The following is a 21237-nucleotide window of genomic DNA, read 5'->3' as shown; positions in this document are numbered from 1 at the left end:
CATCACTTCTGAGTCCAAGTTTTTTTTCCAACTGTAAATAATAATGTAGCATGGAGAATTTCCTAGGGGTGAATTTTATCTGAAATAAAACCTGTAACCACTTAGTATGATGTTTGATACAGTACGAGCACTCATTCAATAGTAACTTATTATTGTTACTCTTTGTGCCAAGTATTATATTTGGAAGGAGCTAGGGAAGTAATACTGAACAAAGAATTACCTCTGATCCCTGTCCAGAGGCGAAGCTGCGTACCAGGTCATCTGTCTTGATAATCAGTGGTAAGACACAGGGTCATCAGTGATATAGTACAGGTATGGCCGAGGAGCCTTTGTGCTTTTGGAAGTGAAACTCCAGAGCTTTTCCACGGTGGCCAGGTTTTTCTGTCTGCCTTCATAGTAGAAATATAATCGTTTTTAAAAAATCACACTTAAAAAAAATTCAGTGCTCAAGTCCTACCCATAGGCTGAGTCAGCATCTCTGTGCTCTTGTCAGGACATGGTTTTTATTTATTTGTTTGTTTGTTTTTAAGGTTTCCCAGGTGATTCTGATGTGCAGCCAGAGGGAAGAACCAATGCTTTCAATATTTTCTCCTTTTCTTTCTCTGACATTTTCCAGGATTTTTCCTTTCTCTTTTCTTGATTTTTAAAACTTACATAATAGCATCTGTGTAGTTTCGGAGTTTATAAAATGCTTTTCTGATCTCACTAAGGCCTCACAGTAATCTTTTATTATCATCCCTGTTTTGCAGAAAAGATAGTTGAGGCTCAGAAATTTGCATTAAATAAAGTTGGTACAAAGTAGATGTGGACCCAGGTATCCATAACCCCTACGTTCTGCTTCTGCATTTGCAGCAGCAATCATCCACCACTGCTTCAGTCCTGGAGGGCTTCTCTTGCTGCTGTATTTTCTACCTGGGTAGCTTTCTGATCTGCTGGGAAAGCTTTGCTCATTGTTCATCTTGCTGTTCCACTGTAGGATAGTCTTTTTTGTATTTATCCCTTTTATCCTGGCTCTTGGCCCTTGGTTTTGTGGTTTCACATACTAGTTACAATTTCTAGAAATTCAGTACTCATTATTCTAGTAAGCCCGTCTTTTATAGCTTTTTCCTTTAGGTAAGGTATAATTCCTTCTCTAGTCTTTATTTCAGCAATGGGTTCCTGTTACCAAGGGTTTGTGGGATATATCTGTTTGTTTAAAATCTGAAGTTGACCTTTTCAAATATTGTTACTATTATAATTTTTGTCATGTAGTAACTTTACAGATTAATGGAATTCACTGGAATATTTGCATATATCATGCGTTGATCAAGTTCACCCACCCTTCTTCTGCCCTCTTTGCCCTCCCCTCCCTTCCCTCTTGTCCCTAACACACTTCTCAGTCCCTGTAAGTCTCTCTTAATTTTTATCTGTCCCCACTTCCTCCTTTCCCTGTCTCTAGTAACCACCAATCCATTTAGTATTTCTACCAGGTTGACATTGTTTTCCATAAACGAGTAAGAACATGTGGTATTTGTCTTTATGTGTCTGGCATGTTTTATTCAACAAAATCTCTGGTTCCATCCATGTTGCTGCAGATGACACGATTTCATTCTTCGTTGTATGCCTGAGTAGTACTCCATTGTGTAAATATACCACATTTTCTTTATCCATTCATCCGCTGAAGGACATCGGAATTGATTCCCTTATTCTGCTGCAAACATGGTGACCCAAGTATCTTTTTAGTACAAAGATTTCTTCTCCTTCAGATATTTGCCCAGTATAGTGGAATTATTTTTATAATAGTGCAAATGTCTTATGCAATCCATGTCTTTTTAGTTCCTGAATTTGGAGCCTGAGAATTCCGGGGTGAGGGACATCTGTACTGGAATTGTCTGGAAGGATGAAGGAGCAGGCTTTCTTCTGTGGCCAGACATGAACACGGGGTGCTGTATGGGCATTCCTGGTATTCTTGTGAGGTTGTCTTTCCATCCTTGATGGAAGCGTCCTTCCTTTTCTCTCTCCTCTGTCCCTCCAGGGCCCTGCCTCATCCTGCTGAGGAAGGAATGAGTGGGAGTGGTTTGATGGCTGGTGGTGTGAGAGTTAAGACCTTAGAGTTGCCTTCCGGGCCTGTTGTTGCCATGGCTGGCTGGTGCCAGTGTCTCTCAGCTGAATTTGTGCCGCAGGTTAAAAGGCCTCCCACCTGAGGTGAGGATGAGGAGGAGAATGGGAGACGGGCACAGAGAGCCCTGCCTGGCTGCGGCTGCTTTCTGTACCTTGGTGTGGCATATCACTGCATGGATACTTTCTCTCTCTTACTATGTTTTTCCATGGGCCTTATCTGTTTTTATACTATTTATCCATTTGTACAGATTTCATCCCTTAAATTTTAGTTAATTATTCTTTATCAACCTAGCAGGCAGCCTTATAGTGCTGATTCATAAATGAAACTTTTCTCAAAACAAGTACTTACCGGTCTTTCTAGCAGGAGTCCACAAACCACATTTTACTTTTAGATACCATCAGTGTTCACATTTCATCTATTTCTTTCTCTAAAATTGTAAATACAGTGTAAGTATCCCTTTTCTGAAATGCTTGGGACCAGAAGTGTTTTCAGACTTTTTTGGATTTTGGAATATTTGCACATACCTAACGAGATTTTGGGGGAATGGTACCCAAATCTAAACAAGGAATTCATTTATGGCTCATATATACCTTACTCACAAAGCTGATGCTAATTTTATATGACATTTTTAGTGCACCTGTTTTTTGAATGCAGTCCATCACATGAGGCCAAGAGTGGAATTTTCCACTGGTGTCATGTCTGTGCTCAGAATGTTTTGGATTGTGGAGTATTTCAGATTTCAGATTTTTGGACTAGGATTGCTCAGCTTGTACTGTTCTCCTCCCAAGTTCTTCTGTTTTTTACTTAGGGTCACTGGAGATAAATTTCATATTTCTTCTGGCAAAGAATCAAAGAAAGTGGGTAGTGATTGGGTTCGATGAGTCTTACAGGCTACCTTCTCCCCAAAAGAGTAACCCAACTCCTGATCAGTCATGTCAGATGGGTATTGCCACATCTATTCCCTGGAGGAAGTCACCACAGACCCCTGCTCTGTCACCTTCTTCCTGGGGTCAGGTAAAGAATGTTTTGAACCACTGTCTTCCCTGGAGCCTGGAATGCTGCTGCCTCTTCGTTAGGGCTCTGTGGGAACAGAGAACCTCAAGTCTGCTTGTATAGTTCCAGTTGTAGAGACTGGATTTTTTTTTTTTTTTTTTTTTCTTTTCTTTTCCGAGCCATGTTTCCAATCATTTTTTTTTCTTTAAGGGAAAATAAATAAATAAATTTTTAAAAGTTCTCTGTTTGAAGTGTAACACTAAATGTTATGAAACTTAAAAAACTTTGCAAGAATTTTGACATTTTACTTTATATGTAGTAAGTATATGCTAAGGATCATCAACTGAGGGGGAAGTTGGAGAAATGGTTAAATTTATTTACAGTAGAATGTATAGGATCAAGCCACTTGACTCAATATATTTTTTTTAACAGAAGCATCATGTCCAAATTCTATAAAACAGACATAAATATGTAAGGTTAATTTTGAGAAAGTTCACAGAGAAGCAACATATTTGAAAAATTTCAAATCAACTTTTTAAAAACTGCACAAATACAGAATGATTAATTTTAGGACATCAAATAAACTGAAGTTTAATAATGAAAAAAATCATAAGGCAAACCAAAGCAGCATCAGTTGTGACTCAAAATCAAGTCACTTGCTGGGACTACAGTTGAAGGTTTGGAGTGCCAGGTTCTCGATGAACCAGGAATCCCAATGTCTGGTGGCAGAGTTGGGGCTTCCTGACTCCAGTGTTCTTTTCTGTGAATCAGCTAACGGATTGACTTTGAGATTATTCTCTGATTTGTTTTGTCTGGGGAGGAAGTAAAAATAAATGGACCCCTGGGTATCCGCAATGCTAAGAAGTCACCACTGTGAGGAAATAAAAGAGAAGAGGAGCATTTGTATTTGTGTATGTGTTTGAGGTTTTCTTTTCTTTAAATTTCCGAGGAGTGATTCAGGACGGAGTTGACCAGAGCAGTCTTTGCCCTGTGAGGGTTGTGGAAGCCCTTTGGCTTGTTGAATCGTGCCCAACAAAATCTTGTTGAGCCGCCTTCGCAAGCACCTTAGCACGTGGCAACTGGTGGATTGTTCTGGATGAGTTGAAATGATAATGGTGAGGAACCTAGGTGCATTTGATTCAGCCCTGATAAAGAACTAAATATTGACTCCACCCTGAAATTTGAGTGGATGCTGTGAATAAACTGTTTTGCTGGGTGCAGTGGCCTGTAATCCCAGCTACTTAGAAGGCTGAGGCAGGAGGATGGCAAGTTTAAGGCCAACCTGGGCAACTTAGCAAGAACCTGTCTTAAAATAAGAAATGGAAAGAGGATTGGGGATGTAGCTCAGTGGTAGAGTGTCCCTGTGTTCAATCCCCAGTACTGCAGAAGTTAAAATAAATAAATAAATGATCTGTTTCGATGCACACTGCAGGTTTGATTTCAGTTCATTTGTTTTTTGGGGATGCTTAAGTCTGATAAACTTTTTTCCAATGGGGGAAAGTAAGAGCATTTGGAACAAGGTTTGCTGTGCCTCGGACAGTTTGTGGTAGCCAACTAACCTGCCAAGTGTTTTATTATTGCCCTCGCTATACCTAGGACTTCCTTTTGGCAGTTGTCCCCTGCTTCCTCCACAAAGCACATAATACAAAACAAACTCAGGGGACAGGTTCCCTGCCTTCCTGTAGTTCTGCTTATCTGAGTCAAGGCCTCTCCTACACCCCTATCTTCTGTGCCCACTTCTGTTTAAGGTGGATTCCTCTATTTTTTGGAATCTCTCCTCCTCCCCAGGCTGAGGAATCCTCTCTGTCAGGTTTCTCCTTCCCGGTAGCTGCTTCTGTCAGCATGGAAGTCTCCCTGCCGGCAGTCACAGTGTCTTCCCTCCTCCCTCATAAACCTCAGCTGCTTGGGTATGGCAGTCACTCAATTCCTTACCTTTTCTTCTCTTTTAACCCTCTCTGATCACTATTTTGCTTCACTGAGCGTACCTGGGCATTCCAGAGCCCTCTTCAGTGCCTGCCTTACTTGACTCCTCTGCCTAGTTTGCATTGTTGCGGGAGCCCTGTGGGGCCACACACTCCTGGCCATTGCCTCTTGTTTCCTTCATGGGCTCCTCTGTGATTTGTCCCCGTATTCCTCAGGACTCTGTCCCGGTTGCCTCCCGTTCTCACTAGGTGCCCCTTGGGTTATCTCTGTGCCCATATGACAGGCATATGCCTCTTAGTTTAAATTTCCTGCCTAGTTCTCTTTTCTGAGTACCCAACTTAATTTCACTTGGTATCATGTAGGTGCCTCAAACTCAGCTTGTTCAAACCTCTGTAGTTCCCCCGTCCCTTCCTCTGTTCCTAATTTCATTAATCACCTAAGTCAGAAACAGAAAATTTTGGTGTTGTCCCTGGTTTTCTCTTTGCTCCATTAATCTGGTGTCACCAGCCACCTGTTTCTTTTCTGTCCTGAGTCAGCCACAGGGTTCATTGCTTGTGTTAATGGTATGTGTGTGTGTGTGTAGCATATAGCTGATGATGTATAGTATATGTGTATTCTTTTTGTTTATCGATCCATTTTTTAAAACTAGGAAGTCCTTTCTGTAGCTTACATTCTTCCAACATACATACCAGTGGCTTAGTTTTTGATGCTCTTAAATGAGGGGAGCAGAAGGCCATAAGCCAAACCATTTCAAAATGGAAAAAGATGTCTAGTGTATAAAATGCTACCAGGAAATTTAAGAAATCAGACTGAGAAGGAGGAAATTGGATGTGGTGATTTGGATGGCATTTTCCTCTGTCTGGGGGGAGTTATGGAGTGGTTTGAAGACCTTCCCAGACTTTCCTGCCTAGTTCCAGACCTGTTTCTCCTCTGTGTACCTGGTTCTGAGATGGGACCCCTGTGGTAATCTTCCAGTCATTTGAAACCTCGTTTGTTATCAGGGTCCTTCTTCTCCCTTGTTCAGTTTATTAAGTTAGTGCATTTTGCCTTTGTCACCTCTATTTCTAATATTCCTTTGACTCTCCCGCCCCCGAATCTGAATCTCAAGACGTCTTATACAACTTTTTGTTATTCACATCTGACTGATCATTGAGTTGTGATGATTCTTTATCATCAAATTGCATGTCTGTTCCTTTTCATCTCCATTATCTTTATCTGAATTGGAAATACAGCCCACAGTTTTTAGTTGGCTTGCTTTATCATTCTTCAGCTTTAATGCTGTTATAGCCTTTCCTTCATAAAACTCTTTACTTGACTCTGGGATCTCCTTTTTTCATTTTCTTGCTGCATCTTTGTTCTCTTTTGAGGCCCCCACCACCAAAATATAGGTGTCCTCTGGATTCTTTCCTCTGACTTGGTCTCTCATGATTCTGGGCACTCTCAGCCACACCTGCGATTTCAGTTTCTGCCCATCTTTTGACTCCAGAGTCTTAGTCCTTAGTGTGGACGCTTCCCTTGAGCCCCAGATCTGCATCATTCTGCTGTCTACCAGAGCCTTTTCTGGAGGTTCCACAGAACTTCAAATATAGTAGATTTGAAAGAGAATACCTTGCCCTCTGTCCCAGGCTTCATCCTTTATTCTGTCTTGATGTAGTTTACCATCAGTTGCCCATCATCCAGAGAAGACTCCTGGGTGACATGAAGGCCTACCTCCTGACTCTCCACTTTCACTGAAATTCTGTTGATTTAAAATAAATTATTTCTATTTTTTGTGGTACTGGGATTGAACTTTGTGTACCCTTAAGCTACATCACTGGCCTTATTTATTTTTATTTTGAGAAAGAGTCCCCCTAAATTGCCAAGAGTGATCTTGAACTTGTGACCTTCTGCCTCCGCATCCTGAGTTGCTGGGGTTCTAGGCATGTGCTGGTACACCTGACTCTTAAATTCTATTGATTCTACTGCTTAAATTCTCAAATCTCTCCCAAATCTGCCTTGGCATTCTGGCCTCACTGCGTAGCTTGGACCTTTGTTGCTTCTTGCCTCCTCATTTGTTTCCTCGTTACGCTCCTATTGTGCAGATGCCTCTCTCTCTTCTCCCTGCTTACTAATATAATCCTCATAGCTAAAATTGGAGTGCTTATTATGTCTCATTTACATGTAAAATATTTTGCATGCATTCACATCTAACAAACACAGTGAATTATTATAATCCTTGTACGTTGGCCTCACAAATAGTAAAATTAGTAAATTGCTTTTGCCAGCATTTTTGTCGCTGTGACCAAAAGACCTGACAGGAACAGTTAGAGGAAGAAAAGTTTATTTTGGGGCTCACAGTTTCAGAGGTGTCAGTGCATAGAAGGTTGGCTCCATTCCTTGAGGCTTGAGACGAGGCAGAATGTGATGGTGAAAGGGTGTGGCAGAGGAGAGAGGCTCAGGACATCACAACAGGAAGCAGAGAGCAAACAAGGACAGAATGTAAACTCCAAAGTCACACCCCCAGTGACTCACCCATCCAGCCACTCCTTACCAGCCTACAGGCATCACTCAGTTAACCTCCATCAGGGATTAGCTCGCTAATTGGGTTAAGGCTCTCATAACCCAACCTTTTCACCTCGAAACCTTACTGCGTCTCGCACGTGAGCCTTGCGGGACACCTCACATCTAAACCACAACTAACAGGGATTTGGGTCCAGGCTGTGTGCTGTAGAACCTGTGGTCTTCATCAGCTCACCCACAGCCTTTTACTGGCTCCCTGTGCCTTCTCTGGTGGCCTTGAAGCCCTTCCTGAGCTGGCCTCTATTTTACTTTTCATTGTCTCCTGCTCTGCCTGAGTGGCCTTAGAAGTTGGTCCTTTTGAACTTCTCGGTCTTCCTTACCTTGTGTGTCGGGACGCGTTGCTTCCTCTGCCTTGAGATCCTGCTTTTATCCTTCAGGCCCAGCTCAAGTGATGTTCCCTTATAGAATGTCACCACTGTCCTACTCCTCAGTTTGCTCCTATTCTGTTCCCATGACACGTGGTATGCACAACTGCCATTTTTGTATTTATAAAACGTTATATATTCATATTTAAAGCTTAAATTTTAGGATAGTTTTAGAGTTAGAGGAACAATGGCAGAGGTGGCACGAAGAGTTCCCATGAAGTCCGCACACCCGGGTTCCTTGTTGTTGACATCCTGTGTCATTATAATTGCTACAACTAGAAAACTAATATTGTCCCGTTGCTCTTGACTAAATTTCATACTTCAGTGGGATTTCACCAGTTGTTCCCTTGGCTCAAGAGCCCATCTGTGCAGGCACACTGCATTTGGTCATCGTGTCTCTTTAGTCGCTTCTGATCTGTGACAGTTTTTCAGATTTGCCTTTTCCTTAATGACCCTGATAGTTTTAAGAAGTATCAGTTATTTATTTTTTCAGAATGTCCCTCAATTTGGGTGTTGTCTGATTTAATTTAATTTAATTTTTTTGTGATTAGACTGAGGCTGTGGGTTTCTGGAAAGAAGCCACAGGGGTGAAGTGTCCTTCCCATTACATCATGTCTTGGGAGCATGCCAGCAGCAGGACCCACCACTGATGATGCTGACCTTGACCAGCTGGTGAGCAGTGTTAGCCAGACTTCCTGCCTCTTAGCTTCCTTCCTACCCCTTTCCATACTCAAGTCTTTGGAGGCAAGTAACTATTGTAGCCGTCTCTTGTATGGGGCGGTAGACTCCACCTCTGCAGGGGGTATCATCAACATAAGTTAATTGCAGTTCCTTTGTAAGGAAGAATTATTTATTCACTTAATTTTATCAGCATAGACTCATTTATGTTATGCTTTCAAATATAATCACTGTTATTTATTTTGTTGCTCAAATTGTTTCAGCTCTGGCTATTGGGAGCTCTTTCTGGTTGGTCCCTGTGTCCCTGTAACATGCCCCCATCTCAGCCCTAGAATCAGCCATTTCTCCAAGAAACTAGTTTTTTTTTTTTTTTTTTTAATTAGATAATGATATTGGAAGGCAGTCTGGGTGCCAGTTGTGCATGTGTTGTGAGGGCATCACTGCTTCTGTGCCTTTTCAGGAGACACCTAGGAAATCCAAGCACAGAGAGGGCAAGGTCGTACCACCTCCCCCGGCGGCTGCGTCCCAGCCCTGCCGCAGCAGCACATATGTGCCACTTTCCCTGGCTTCCTCACTAGGCTCTTAGTACCTTGGCCACTTTTAAATCTGTGTTGAATGAGTGATGAATCTTGAAAATAGTATCTCTTACATAAAAGTTTATTTAGAATTTTAGAAAAATAAGTTTAAATACATCTTACTCCAAAGTTTGAACAAAAAAAAAGTAATATCTGTTTATTGTCAAAAATTTAGAAAATATGAAAGAAGGAAGAAAAACATTTCTAATTCTGTTTCTCAGAGATAAAACTTAATATCTTGAAATGTATCATTTTAGGACTTTTTCTAAATGTACATATCTATACAGACAGTTTTGGCAGGAATATAGTCATGCTTCCCACTACTCATAACTTCTTTCACTAATGTGGATGCGTTATTTAAAATCGTTATGTGATTGTACCAGAATTTATTTAACCAGTTCCCACTTCTCAGATGTTCAGATTGTTAAATCTTTGCCATCATCCCTGATGAATGTCTGCATAGTGTTAGTACGCTGTTTCAGTGGTTTCCTTTAAATGTGTTCTGAAAGTAGAATTGCTGGTTAAAGTGCATTTTAAGGTTTTTGGTCATCTTTCTGGGGTGAAGCTTCTACATTTAAGTGTCTGTTTTTACAGTGCTGTCCTTCTGGGACATACTCTTCAGCATGCTTGAGCTGTTGCATCCTTCTTTTGAAATTATGATAAATAGTTTTGTCTTCAAAGCCAGGAGCTCACACCTGTTCATGTGGTTTTATTTACCTGCATAGAGTATTGTGTCAAAGAATGCACTGCAGTATCGGGGAAATTCCCAGCACGATGCCCAGGAGTTTCTGCTGTGGCTTTTGGACCGAGTTCACGAAGACCTCAATCATGCTGTAAAGCAGAGTGGCCAGCCTCCTCCTCTGAAGGTAAGCACCTGCACTCCCTGACTTCAGTCAGGTGTAGCATGCAGCGTCTTCTCCCAAACCTCCACTGAGGACTTGTTGCATTTAGTTAATAAAATGAAATTGACTGAGCTGTGGGTGAGTATGAATCAAGTAGATGCTTACAGGACTGTCCACCTCGTTTGCTACTGTGCTGGCAGTGTAAGGCACAGGAGGCACACTCTCTGCTGAGCTCCTTGTTGAATGACAGTGGGAACATTTACTCTTTCCAAAAAAACATACTCCAGAATGAACCCACAATCAAAAAGGAGATGTGTGGATGTCTCTGCTGTTGGAATTGGATTCGAGCATAGGAACTGAACCTCTGGAATGGTTTTCTGGAGAAACATGACATGTGGCCTTAATATCATGGGTAATATATATAATTTATATAATGGAAACAACTTAAGACTAAAGAGATACTTTCCTGTGCAACTTTTAAAAGTTTTTGCTAATTTTGCTTTGTGCTTCAAATTTTAAATTTCTAGTTTTGATAAGTTGTTAAATTATTTGGATTCAAGATCCTTTTGTGCCTAAACACTCCATACTGTCCTATGACTTTTTATACATGTTGCTGACTCTCCCACCAACTTGAGACTTCCTCAAGGTCAGGCACTGTGTCTTATTTACCTTTGTGACCTGAAGTTGTGTACAGTACTCTGCATGTGGTAGTGAATGCTCAGTAACTAGTTGTTAGGTGGAGAAACATGAAAAGGTTAAATAAATTGTGAAGTAGAATATGATTAGGCTTCAAAATGAATAGCACAGCTAATAGCTACATTAGAATTTAGGCTTGGGAAAAATCAGTCCTTGCAGAGTGGTTGGGATTATTTCCTGGAAGAGGTTGTGAGGTTGGGGTTGCTTTGAGAGTTGGAGCATCCTGGGGAAGAAGAGCTGGGTGGAGGTGGGTAAACATGGTCCAAGGCAGAGTCTGTCTGAGGAGAGACCCACATACTGTTTGCTATGCTTTGGTTCCTTTAGCAGGTTCCTGTCACTGAACTATCTAGACATGATATGTAGCTTATAAAATAAATCAAGGAAATTGTGACTTTTTAGGCTCATCTTCAATCAAGAATTGGTACTTCTAGTCTGTGAATTGTTCCTTTTTTTAGCCTCCATCAGAGACTGATGTCATGCCTGAGGGACCATCTTTTCCTGCGTGTAGCACTTTTGTACAAGAACTTTTTCAAGCCCAGTACAGGTATGAACAAAGTGAATGTTCCCTCATATTTTGTTTGCTTGACATAGTTCAAGGTGATCTTAATGTGAGTGTTTTACATTTTTGTTTTCAAAGATCTTCTTTGACATGTCCTCATTGTCAGAAGCAGAGCAACACTTTTGATCCTTTCCTCTGCATTTCTTTGCCAATTCCTCTACCCCACACAAGGTAAGAACAAATTTAGTAAAATTACGACTGTGCATTCTGATAGTATACCTTTTCCTCTGTGGACTCCTATTACATCTTTTTACTTATTTAGACAAGTAATAAATGTAATGATGATTTGAATACAGCCTTTTTAATTCCTTGAAATATAAGTACCTGTCTGAGTGTGCGAGTGAGCCTCAGGTTCAGCTGGTCATGCCCAGTCTGGGGAAGGGGGAAGAATGTTGATGGACTTCTAAATTCTCTGGAGACTCTACAGTGTCCTTTTAGTTAGTTGAACTGCTCCTCAAAACTTCCGGGAGTTAGACTGTTTTAAAGGAAATACAAAGAACAGAATCAGGCGTGGATATATTGTTCATTTTTATTTTATGAAGATTGACTTTTCCAAAGTCCTCTCTATATTTTTTTTAGGTACTGGGGATTGAACCCAGGAGCGCTTAACCACTTAACCACATCCCTAGCCCTTTTTTGTATTTTATTTAGAGACAGTCTCACTGAGTTGCTTAGGACCTTGCTAAGTTGCTGAGGCTGGCTTTGAATTCCCAACCTTCCTGCCTCAGCCTCCCAAGTTGCTGGGATTATAGGCTGTGCCACTGTACTCTCCAGAGGTCTTTTGATTATTGTTCGATAGTTCTACGTAAGTCCAAATGAACTTTTTTACATTTGGTTTCCAAATAGTGGTAGGGGTTGCTTCAGTTTTTGGGTAGATTTTGGGTCAGGTTTATTTTACTTCTGTATTTTAGTTAAGTGACTAATGAGAAGATCTGACTTTGATTTGTACAGGCCTCTCTATGTCACTGTAGTGTATCAAGGGAAATGTTCTCACTGCATGAGGATTGGTGTGGCTGTGCCTCTGTCTGGGACTGTTGCCAGACTTCGGGAAGCAGTGTCTATGGAAACAAAGATCCCCACTGATCAGGTAATAGTGCTGCCAAGACCCATGCATGTGAGCCACAAAGGTGTTGATTCTGTTTCTCTGAAATTTTTTACAATTCTTTGCCAAATATGGTTATTTAGAAATTTAAAACCTGTTGCATGTAATGTTGAGGGGGAAGAACAATCAAGACCCAAAACAATAAAATGTATAGAAACACTTTTCATCCTTCATTTAATCATACACACACACACACACACACACACACACACACACACACACACGTATACACATGTATATGTGTGTGTGTGTATTTGAAAGGAAAGACTGATTTTACATCAAAAACTTGTAGCTTTGTTTATAAAGTATAATTCCTTAACCCCTCCTAAATTCTTACGGATGTGTATATGGACAATAGAAAGAACGTCACTGTGCTGTTTGATCATCAAATAGGCTTAAAAAACTCTAGAACACCCCTTCTCTTTGTGGTGATGAGAATGGACATCTTGCCAGTATCATGTCCCATTCATAGTACACACTCAATGTGTTTCACCACCCATCCCGCCAAAGTCCTGGGGTTGAACCCAGGGCCTCATGTGCCAAAGTGCTTTACCAGTGAGCTGCACCTCCAATGCAGTTTTGTTTTTTATTTTAACTGGACCAGAATCTCTTACTGTTTGAGATAAGAAAAAGTTGTGACTCTTGTTGTTTTGGGAGTAGATCTTTGATAAGTAGTTAAATGTTTAAATTGACCCAAAATATTTTGTGACACATTTTTACACACAGTTTTTATTCAGTTTACTCTTATGATTTTATTTGGAAAAATATTCCTTATTTAAGATTTGACTTCATAGCTAAATAACTTTTCCCTAGATAGCTTCTGGAAGCTACTATGTATATCACTTGAATAATAAAGGTGTTTTGTATTCTGGCCTCATGTGGCCTTGGTTGGGAAGTTACCACAGTAAGATAAATACAGCCAGCAGTGTGGCCCCAACATAGCAAATCTTTCATATTTTCATAGGCCAAGTCCTGGTATATTGATAAAATGTTCGTATTCTTCTTTACTCTGAAGAGCTCATTGATTCTTTTTTCCCCTCCAGCATGAGGGAAAGACAGACAGGGAAGGAGAGGCTTTGGTGGGGTCCAGGGAAAATCTGGTTGCATCTTTAAAACTTCAGTGCTGTCCGGCTCTTTTTGCTTGTGGTTCAAATTGGAGAAATAATTACAGTTTGCTTTTGACCTCAGCTTGCTGGAGAGAGTGAATTATATTTGCATGTTCACCAGCAGGAAAACAGCATGACCAGTAAATTCATTAGAGGAAACCTGCCAGGAACATTTTCCCTGGGCTATTTGTGGAATAGGCCACCAGCTCCTTTCACTCATAGACTGAAGAACGTTAGTGCTGGTAGGGGGACCTTAGGGGTCCCGTGCAACTTCCCCCTCACCCCTTTTGAAGGAGGCCCAGAGAAGCCATGTGACTTCTTCAAGGTCACAGGGCTGGTTGGTGGCAGGCTGGGATAGGAACCTCTCATGCCCAACCCAGAGCTTTTTTATCAGACAATGATGCCAAGCCTATAATGAGGCACTAAATGTCTCCATTGTTTCCCTCTTATCTTTTGTTTTTCTGTTTCATTGTAAAACACTTAACCATTTCAGAAATACAACTTTGAAAGTGGAAGTGCCTCAACACTATCTATCTTACTATAATATACTAACTTTACTACTGCTGTATATATTATTCAAAATTTTCTCTGTGCATATGCTACATTATTTTATAAAACCAGAATTATTTACACATAACTTCCTTACCTTACTTTTTATTTACTTACATCTTTCCTTGTTAGTGTAAATATATGTAGCTCATTCTTTTTAAGAGCTTTATAATTCTAGTAGGACTATAATATATTTAATTAGTGACTGTTATTGGACATTTGATTTGATTTCATTTTTTTCCCCCAATGTCCATGGTTATTTGACATTTTCAGTCTGAAAAGGGGGAAATTTAATGATGAGGGAGCAGACGCTGCAGTCAGATGTGAACTCTATTCTTGCCATGAGACGGAACCTTAGGTAGGAGCTTAGGCTTAGAGTCTCCTGGCTCTCTTCTACACCAAAACTTAAAGAACTCTTGGTTAATGCCGTAGATTTCTGAAACAGTGCACACTGTTACAATTACAGGTGATATTGTGTGTCTAAGATTCTCTCATTGAAAGCAAATAATGAGGGCCCTGTAAGATATTTCAGAGCCTTTTTAGAGCACTGCTAGGTCCTGATAGTCTGGAGAAGTTCATGGTAGAATTGGAAGATCATTTTGCATTGAATTTTCAGCTACCCAACTATTTATATTTTTCCTATATTTCAGATTGTGTTGACAGAAATGTACTATGATGGGTTCCATCGTTCCTTTTGTGATACAGATGACCTGGAGACAGTCCATGAAAGTGACTGCATTTTTGCCTTTGAGACTCCAGAAATATTTCGGCCTGAAGGAATTCTCAGCCAAAGAGGTAAAGGTGGACCTGTTTCCATATTATTACCTGAGTTTGCAGGCTTGATAACTGTTTCCTTTTTTAGATACAATATCATGATATAAATATTTTTTTTAATTGTGGGAAAGTGTACACAATGCTGTCCACTCAGATTTTCTTTATTTTTTGCCTGACAATGGTTTTTCTTGCTTTTAGTTAAATCCCCATCTCTCTCTCTGAACCCCAGACCTAATTCCTCATTATTAAACATCTCACCCCTCAACTGACTGTTGTACAGAGTTCTCCACACTCCTCCGTAGTACCCTGCCTCATCAACTTTCTCACCCTACTGGTGCAGGTTTACTTTAAGTCACTTATAGTCTCTAACTTGTCTATGCGTGAATGTTTTAATATCTCTGTTCTGTTCATCACTGTTATGTACCTTTTAAAGATTGTCTTTAAACTTACTCAGAGATCACTTCTTGTGTCACCACCAGACCTAATAAATCAGTACTTTTATACACTATTCCTTTTTTGTTGTTCTATATCTCATTGCAACAGGAATTTGTGTTCCTAATACTTAGGTGTTCAGAGATACATAAGAGTATTAATAAATGTTTAAAGCAAAAAACCAATAGAAGAGAGAAATACTAATTCTTTAAAGGAAAAAAAACTACAACTAACAGGGTAGCCCAAACTTTTGTAATTCTAAAAAAAAAAAAAAGACATTTGGACTGGGCAAGGTACTGCTGAAGATACAAATATAAATGAGATGGTATCTCCCTATCAGGAGGAAGTCTTGTCCTAAATCCTAAGATACGGTAGATACAGGATACTTTAATATGACAGAATAATGTATGGGCCAACATTATATTTAAATGATACATATGAAAGGCAATGACTTTAAAAGCAGGAGTTTAAAAAATTTTAGTATTATTTGGCTGTCCTGGCCAGTGCAGGAAGTCATAACAAGCTTTGTGGATTAAATGGTCCTCAAAAGGTCGTCGCTGTCAGCCCAGTAGCTGGGAAGTCTCATTTGCTTAGACATGAAACAGACAAGACAGATTTCAGTTGAAAACTGTCTGTCTACAACAGATAGAAGTAGAAGGGGTGGGATGGAGAGGGGAGAGGACTTCTCTTTTGGAGAAGACTTATCAGAACTCAGACCATAGGGAATTACTGGTTGAATATGGGATTCCTTTAATTGTCTTAGTGTTGTTACTTTTAGTTTCATCAGTCATCAGTAATGGCTTGGAGACCTCTGTTCTTAACTTAGGCTGCATGCCAGAATCATCTGAGAAGCCTAAAAAAAACAAGAAAAATAGATTCCTGGAACCCTTCCTTAGGTCAAATCAGTCAGTATTTCTAGGAGATGATAACTGGTGAACATTTTTTCATGTGCTTATTGACCATTTATGTAACTTCCTTGGAGAAATATATATTTAAGGGTTTTTGTTTGCCCAGTTTTAAGTTACATTGTATTTTTGTGGTTGAATCATAAGAGTTCTTTTTAAATCTGTGTATGCAATACTAGACTATTCTTAAATATGTGACTTGCAAATATTTTATTAAATTCTGTGGGTTGTCTTTTTTTTTCACTTTCTTGATATTATCCTTTGTACAAAAGTTCTTAATTTTGATCAAGTCTGATTTATCTATCTTTTTCTTCTGTTGCTCATTTGGTGACATGTCTAAGAATCCATCACCAAGTCCGAGGTCATGAAGAGTTACTCTTGTGTTTTTGTTAGGTGTTTTATAAGTTTTTGTTCTTACATTGAGGATGGGGATACCCTGTGCGTTCATTTCATGTGTGGTGTTAGCAGGGACCCAGCTGCACTCTTCTACATGTGCATATTCAGTTGTCCTAGAATCACGTGTTGAAGAGCTTGTTCTTCCCTCATTGAGTGATTTTGGTGTCCTTGTCAACTGTCTTTATTTTAGTTCCTTTTTTACTTTACCCTCTGTTTCTCGAGGCCTCATATGCCCCTATTTTCTGATCTTTTTGGTGATTCTGGATATTAGGTTGGTCAACTTTCTCTACTGCCAGCTTAGTATTTAATTTGGTCTGGTCCACTCGTGTTTGTATTATTTTCTAGTAGTCTGTTATTTCAGTTTTCATTCTTTGACCCAGGAGCTTTTTTATCTTCCAGTTGTTGCCTTTTCATTCATATGCTTTCGTTTACTTAAATTATTTTATTACTTTACTTAATAATTTACTTAATAATTCTACTTAATAATTTTATTGCATTATAGTAAAAAACACCCAATCATCACCTTGTTCAGAAAACCTTCCGAAAGTTCTCTCCTCTGACTCCCAGGCTGGCTAACTCCTGCTTTTCTGTGCTCCCATTTCTTCTGCCATCTCTTGAACTAGCGCATGTGTGGAAATGATCTGTTTTCTCCTTTCTTCCCCATCATACTGTGAAATTCTCTGGAATTGTGACCACTTTTTGCTTCATCTTTTTATTCTCAGCAATTCCTAATGCGTAGCAAAAGCTCAGCTATGATTTTTTAGCTGAACATTTTCCCATATTCCCTTTCCCGACCCAGTTGTTTAGGGTTAACACTAAATGTCTATTCATAAGTGAATTTGTAAGTCCAAATTTATCACGTGTTTTAGCTTCTGATCTAAAGACCTTACGAATGTTTTGCCTGGCACATGTGAGGCATCTGCTTTCCTCGCTGCACAGGTGGGAGCTGTGACTGAGAGCAGTGAGGGAACTGGCCCCAGGTCACACGGCTGGTGGGAGATGGGTTCATAGTTTCAACACCAAGTTTGATTTTTGTACAGTTAAGTGGCATCCCTTATCTCATTAGGGATCCTTCTAGGAATATAAGCCTTCCTACCCTGACCTCTGCCAAGAACCTGGGAAATGAGGTCATTCATCATTTCAAATTCAGATTTCTAATCTTTTATTTCTCATACAAATGTTCAAAGTGGTTATGAAGTGAAATCCACTCGTTCCTTTTGGGATTTTTTTATGGTGTTAAGGCCTAAAAAATTTTCTTTCCTCTAATAACTTGATAAATATTTAATTTTTCTTTATTTTTAGTGTCTGTAATTTTTTTTGTCCCTGTGTGTAGAATTTATTTTGGTATTATGTAGTCAAATAATTTCAAATTGCTATAATGTTAATATATCTTAATAGCATCTTATATCAATGGATATTTACGTTACTGTCAGAATTCTGCTATGAATAATTTTGTGTAGTCATTTTTATTTTTTTCTTCTGATGGTGGTGTTATTATTTGTGATAGTGGTGGGGAGGAGCTTCTTTCTTCTCCATCATTTTACTAGACTCTGTACTTCCAAAGGATTAAAGAAATGAACTGATATTTAGTCAGTCTCTATTGACCTGCTGCAGGGCCTTGTGCTAGGTACGAAATGACCAGGTAGCTCGAATTGACAGGGAACTCTGCTTTAGGACCTGTGAAGACTAGTACTGTGTCTGCCAAACATCTATTTTTGTTAACTTTCATGTGAGTTGATTCAGTACAGTAGATTTTGTTAAAAGTTGACATGTTCTCATGACTCTGGGTCTTTATTTTTTGTGTCTTGCAATAATCAGGGATAAGAAACTGTTGCTGGAACATTATAGACCATTTCAAATGTTCTTGTCTTCATTTACTTATTTATTTAAAAATTTTATTTGGTTGCTGGTTTCTGGGGCTCACTTTAAATATTTTGGTGGATCATCTCTGCAAATTTATTCCTCTGAAACTGTATCTGACATTCATTAAAGTGGAGCATTTTGATTTTTAGTTTTTAAGATAGGTAAGGCTAATTTAAAGAAAATAATGAATGTTACATTTTTTTTTTTTCTTAATGGCTACCAGAATAATCTCACAGGAGAGTATTTGTTCCTGTTTTCAGTTTCAGTTTGAATTCATTTTTTTTAAAGTACTGGGGATTGAACCCTGAGCTACATCCTTAGGCCTTTTTAATTTATTTTGAGACAGGGTCTAAGTTGCTTAGGGCCTCACTAAGTTACTGAGGCTGACCTTCAACTTGCAATTTAAAATGACAATAATTTTTTTCTGTTGGGCAAATTTCTTTATAATGCATGAATGAATGAAAATAATTTTGAAGAGATAAAATGAGTTGTTTTTATTTTGTTTCAGGAATTCACTTAAACAACAATCTAAATCATTTGAAGTTTGGCTTGGATCATCATAGACTGTCTTCCTCTACACACACAGCAGCAAAGCAAGGGAAAATGGATTTGCCCACCACAAGAGCAGGCAGCGACAAGATCGTTCTGTTGGTGTGTAACCGAGCCTGCACTGGGCAGCAAGGGAAGAGGTGAGACAAGCTTTCTTTACAATAAGTGTTGAAACTTTCAAGTATTTGAAAAAACAGGGTGAAAAACCTCACATTTAGCAGGAATATATGTATAACTTGACCTGACTTAGTGGGAGGGGAGAATAAAGGATTATGGGAAGTGAGTTAGGAAGGCTTTTGCAGCTCATCTAGTTTTGAAGGCTTAGATGACTAGTTTAGTTCAGACTCTTCTTGGGACTCTGGACCTGTGTCCAGATTGGTTCATCCTGTCCTGTCCTTTGTAATTTGGTGCATCATAATTGTGCAAGACAGTGGGTTCATCATGATGTGCTTGTGCATGCACGTGACATGATTTGGTTGGTTCGTTGCCTAGTATTCAACCCTAACCCTCCCTTCTTCCCCTCCTCCTCCCCTAGTTCCCAACCTCTAGCCCTTCTATTTTCATAAAATCACTTTTTTTCCTTCCTTCTTTCTAGCTTCCACATAAGAGAGAAAACATGACCCTTGACTTTCTGAGTCTGGCTTATTTCACTTGATATGATATTTTCCAGTTCCATCAATTTTTCCTGAAAATAACAATTTTGTGTAAAGCTCCATGTATATGTGCCATATTTTATTTATCTCTTCTTTGATAGACACCTAGGCTGGTACCATAACGTGGCCATTGTGAATTGTGCTGCTATAAACGTGGGTGTGCCTGTATCACTATAGTATGCTGACTTTAATTCTTTTGAATAAATGCTGAGGAGTGGGATAACTGAGTCATATGGTGGTTCTATTCCTAGTCTTTTTTTTTTGAGGAACCACTATGCTTATTTCCATAGTGGTTTATAATCCCAACAAGTGTTAAGTGTTCCTTTTCCAGGGCATCCTCACATCATCACCAGCATTTATTATTATTTATATTCTTGACTGCTATTCTGACTAGAGTGAGGTGAAATCTCAGAATAGTTTTGGTTTGCATTTCCCTGATTGGTAAGGATGTTGAACATTATTTCATATCTTTACTGGCAAGCCATAGTTCCGCTTTCTTAACAGCTTTTAAAAAAACAATCCTTAATTTACCTACTTTGGCAGTGCATGCCCCACAGTCTTAGGTCCCACGCTGAATGTTTTATTTTTCCCCATAACACCAGTCCTCGATTATCTCCTGTTTTGGCAGATGGCACATTTGTGTGTTCAGCTTTGCAGATCAGAAATTTGGAAGTCAGAAATCTCCCTCAGATTTCTTTTGCTGCCCTAAGAGTTTATGGGCACTTCAGACCATCTTATAAAGTAACTGTGTCACAGTAAGATCACCTGAGTAATAACCAGAGATGTGCTTCAGGGAGAAAGAACTCTGTGTTTGTGATATTTTGTCAGAATAGTGCTGTTGTTTGAGCTTTTTAATACTTTTTTTTATGAAATAAGTACCTTGGGTGGTAAATACCACAAATGTAAAATGTGCTGACGTGTATATTTATGGGATTCATTAACAAAGATGCTAGTGTTTACAGAGTGTCACATGCTGTTCTAAACCCTGGGAATTCAGCAGGAACAGCACAGACGGGGTCTGTGTCCTCAGGGAGCTCGTACTCCATGGGACCATCTAACCTTAAGCAAACGAACACATGTAGCTTGAGACAGTTGTCACCATGTTGAAGATGTCAGCACAGACTAGAGAGAGAGGGTGTGAGTGGGGAAAGGCCACAGCTCTGCACCAGGAAGGCAGCTGGGGAGGTGCCTCCAGGAGGCCACAGCTGAGTTGATTCCCATGAGGAAGAGCAAGCCATGTGTACGTCGTGTGTAGAGGGACACACCCAGTGCAGACACTGCAGTGTTGGCTGTTGAAAGCTTGGGACGAAAGGCGCTCATCATATTTATATAAAACAGAGGCCCATGGAACCTTATGAGTGCAGACATTGCCTGAAAAATAATGGAGTTACCCAGAGCTCATTTCCCACCACAGTAGTTTTCAGGAGGTGAGTTCACTGTTAAGTACTACTGTGAGTAAGTGCTCCATGGCTGTTAGGAAAGGGTTTCTCAGTGGTCTTTTTATCTCTGCTTCAGCCTTGGCCTGAGAGCTCACCGGGTAGTTAGATTGATCGATCATCCATTCATTCATCCATTCACTCATCATCTACTGTTTTTTAGGCATGGTTGTTTAGGCTG

General features: G+C 39.7%; 1 protein-coding gene across 8 annotated transcripts in view; it reads left to right on the top strand.

The window, feature by feature from the left end:
* USP31 (ubiquitin specific peptidase 31) overlaps window positions 1–21237 on the top strand; it is a 128466-nt gene that overhangs the window by 27060 nt on the left and 80169 nt on the right. For 7 of the 8 annotated variants that reach the window (XR_013760745.1, XR_013760746.1, XR_013760747.1 and 4 more), the window contains exons 1-5: window positions 10127–11276; window positions 11370–11462; window positions 12243–12378; window positions 14699–14843; window positions 18927–19107. Coding sequence is in view for 1 of the 8 variants with exons in the window: in XM_079121447.1 (XP_078977573.1) it covers window positions 9920–10060; window positions 11188–11276; window positions 11370–11462; window positions 12243–12378; window positions 14699–14843; window positions 18927–19107 (785 nt within the window). In the remaining 7 variants the exon portion in view is untranslated. Of the gene's footprint in view, window positions 1–9919; window positions 10061–10126; window positions 11277–11369; window positions 11463–12242; window positions 12379–14698; window positions 14844–18926; window positions 19108–21237 lie in introns of those variants that run through there. The other variant, XM_079121447.1, reaches the window with a different exon arrangement.

This window comes from Sciurus vulgaris, assembly GCF_902686455.1.
Source record: "Sciurus vulgaris genome assembly, chromosome: 18".
Classification (NCBI taxonomy): Eukaryota; Metazoa; Chordata; class Mammalia; order Rodentia; family Sciuridae; genus Sciurus; species Sciurus vulgaris.
This window is presented reverse-complemented; position numbering and strand designations above follow the sequence as displayed.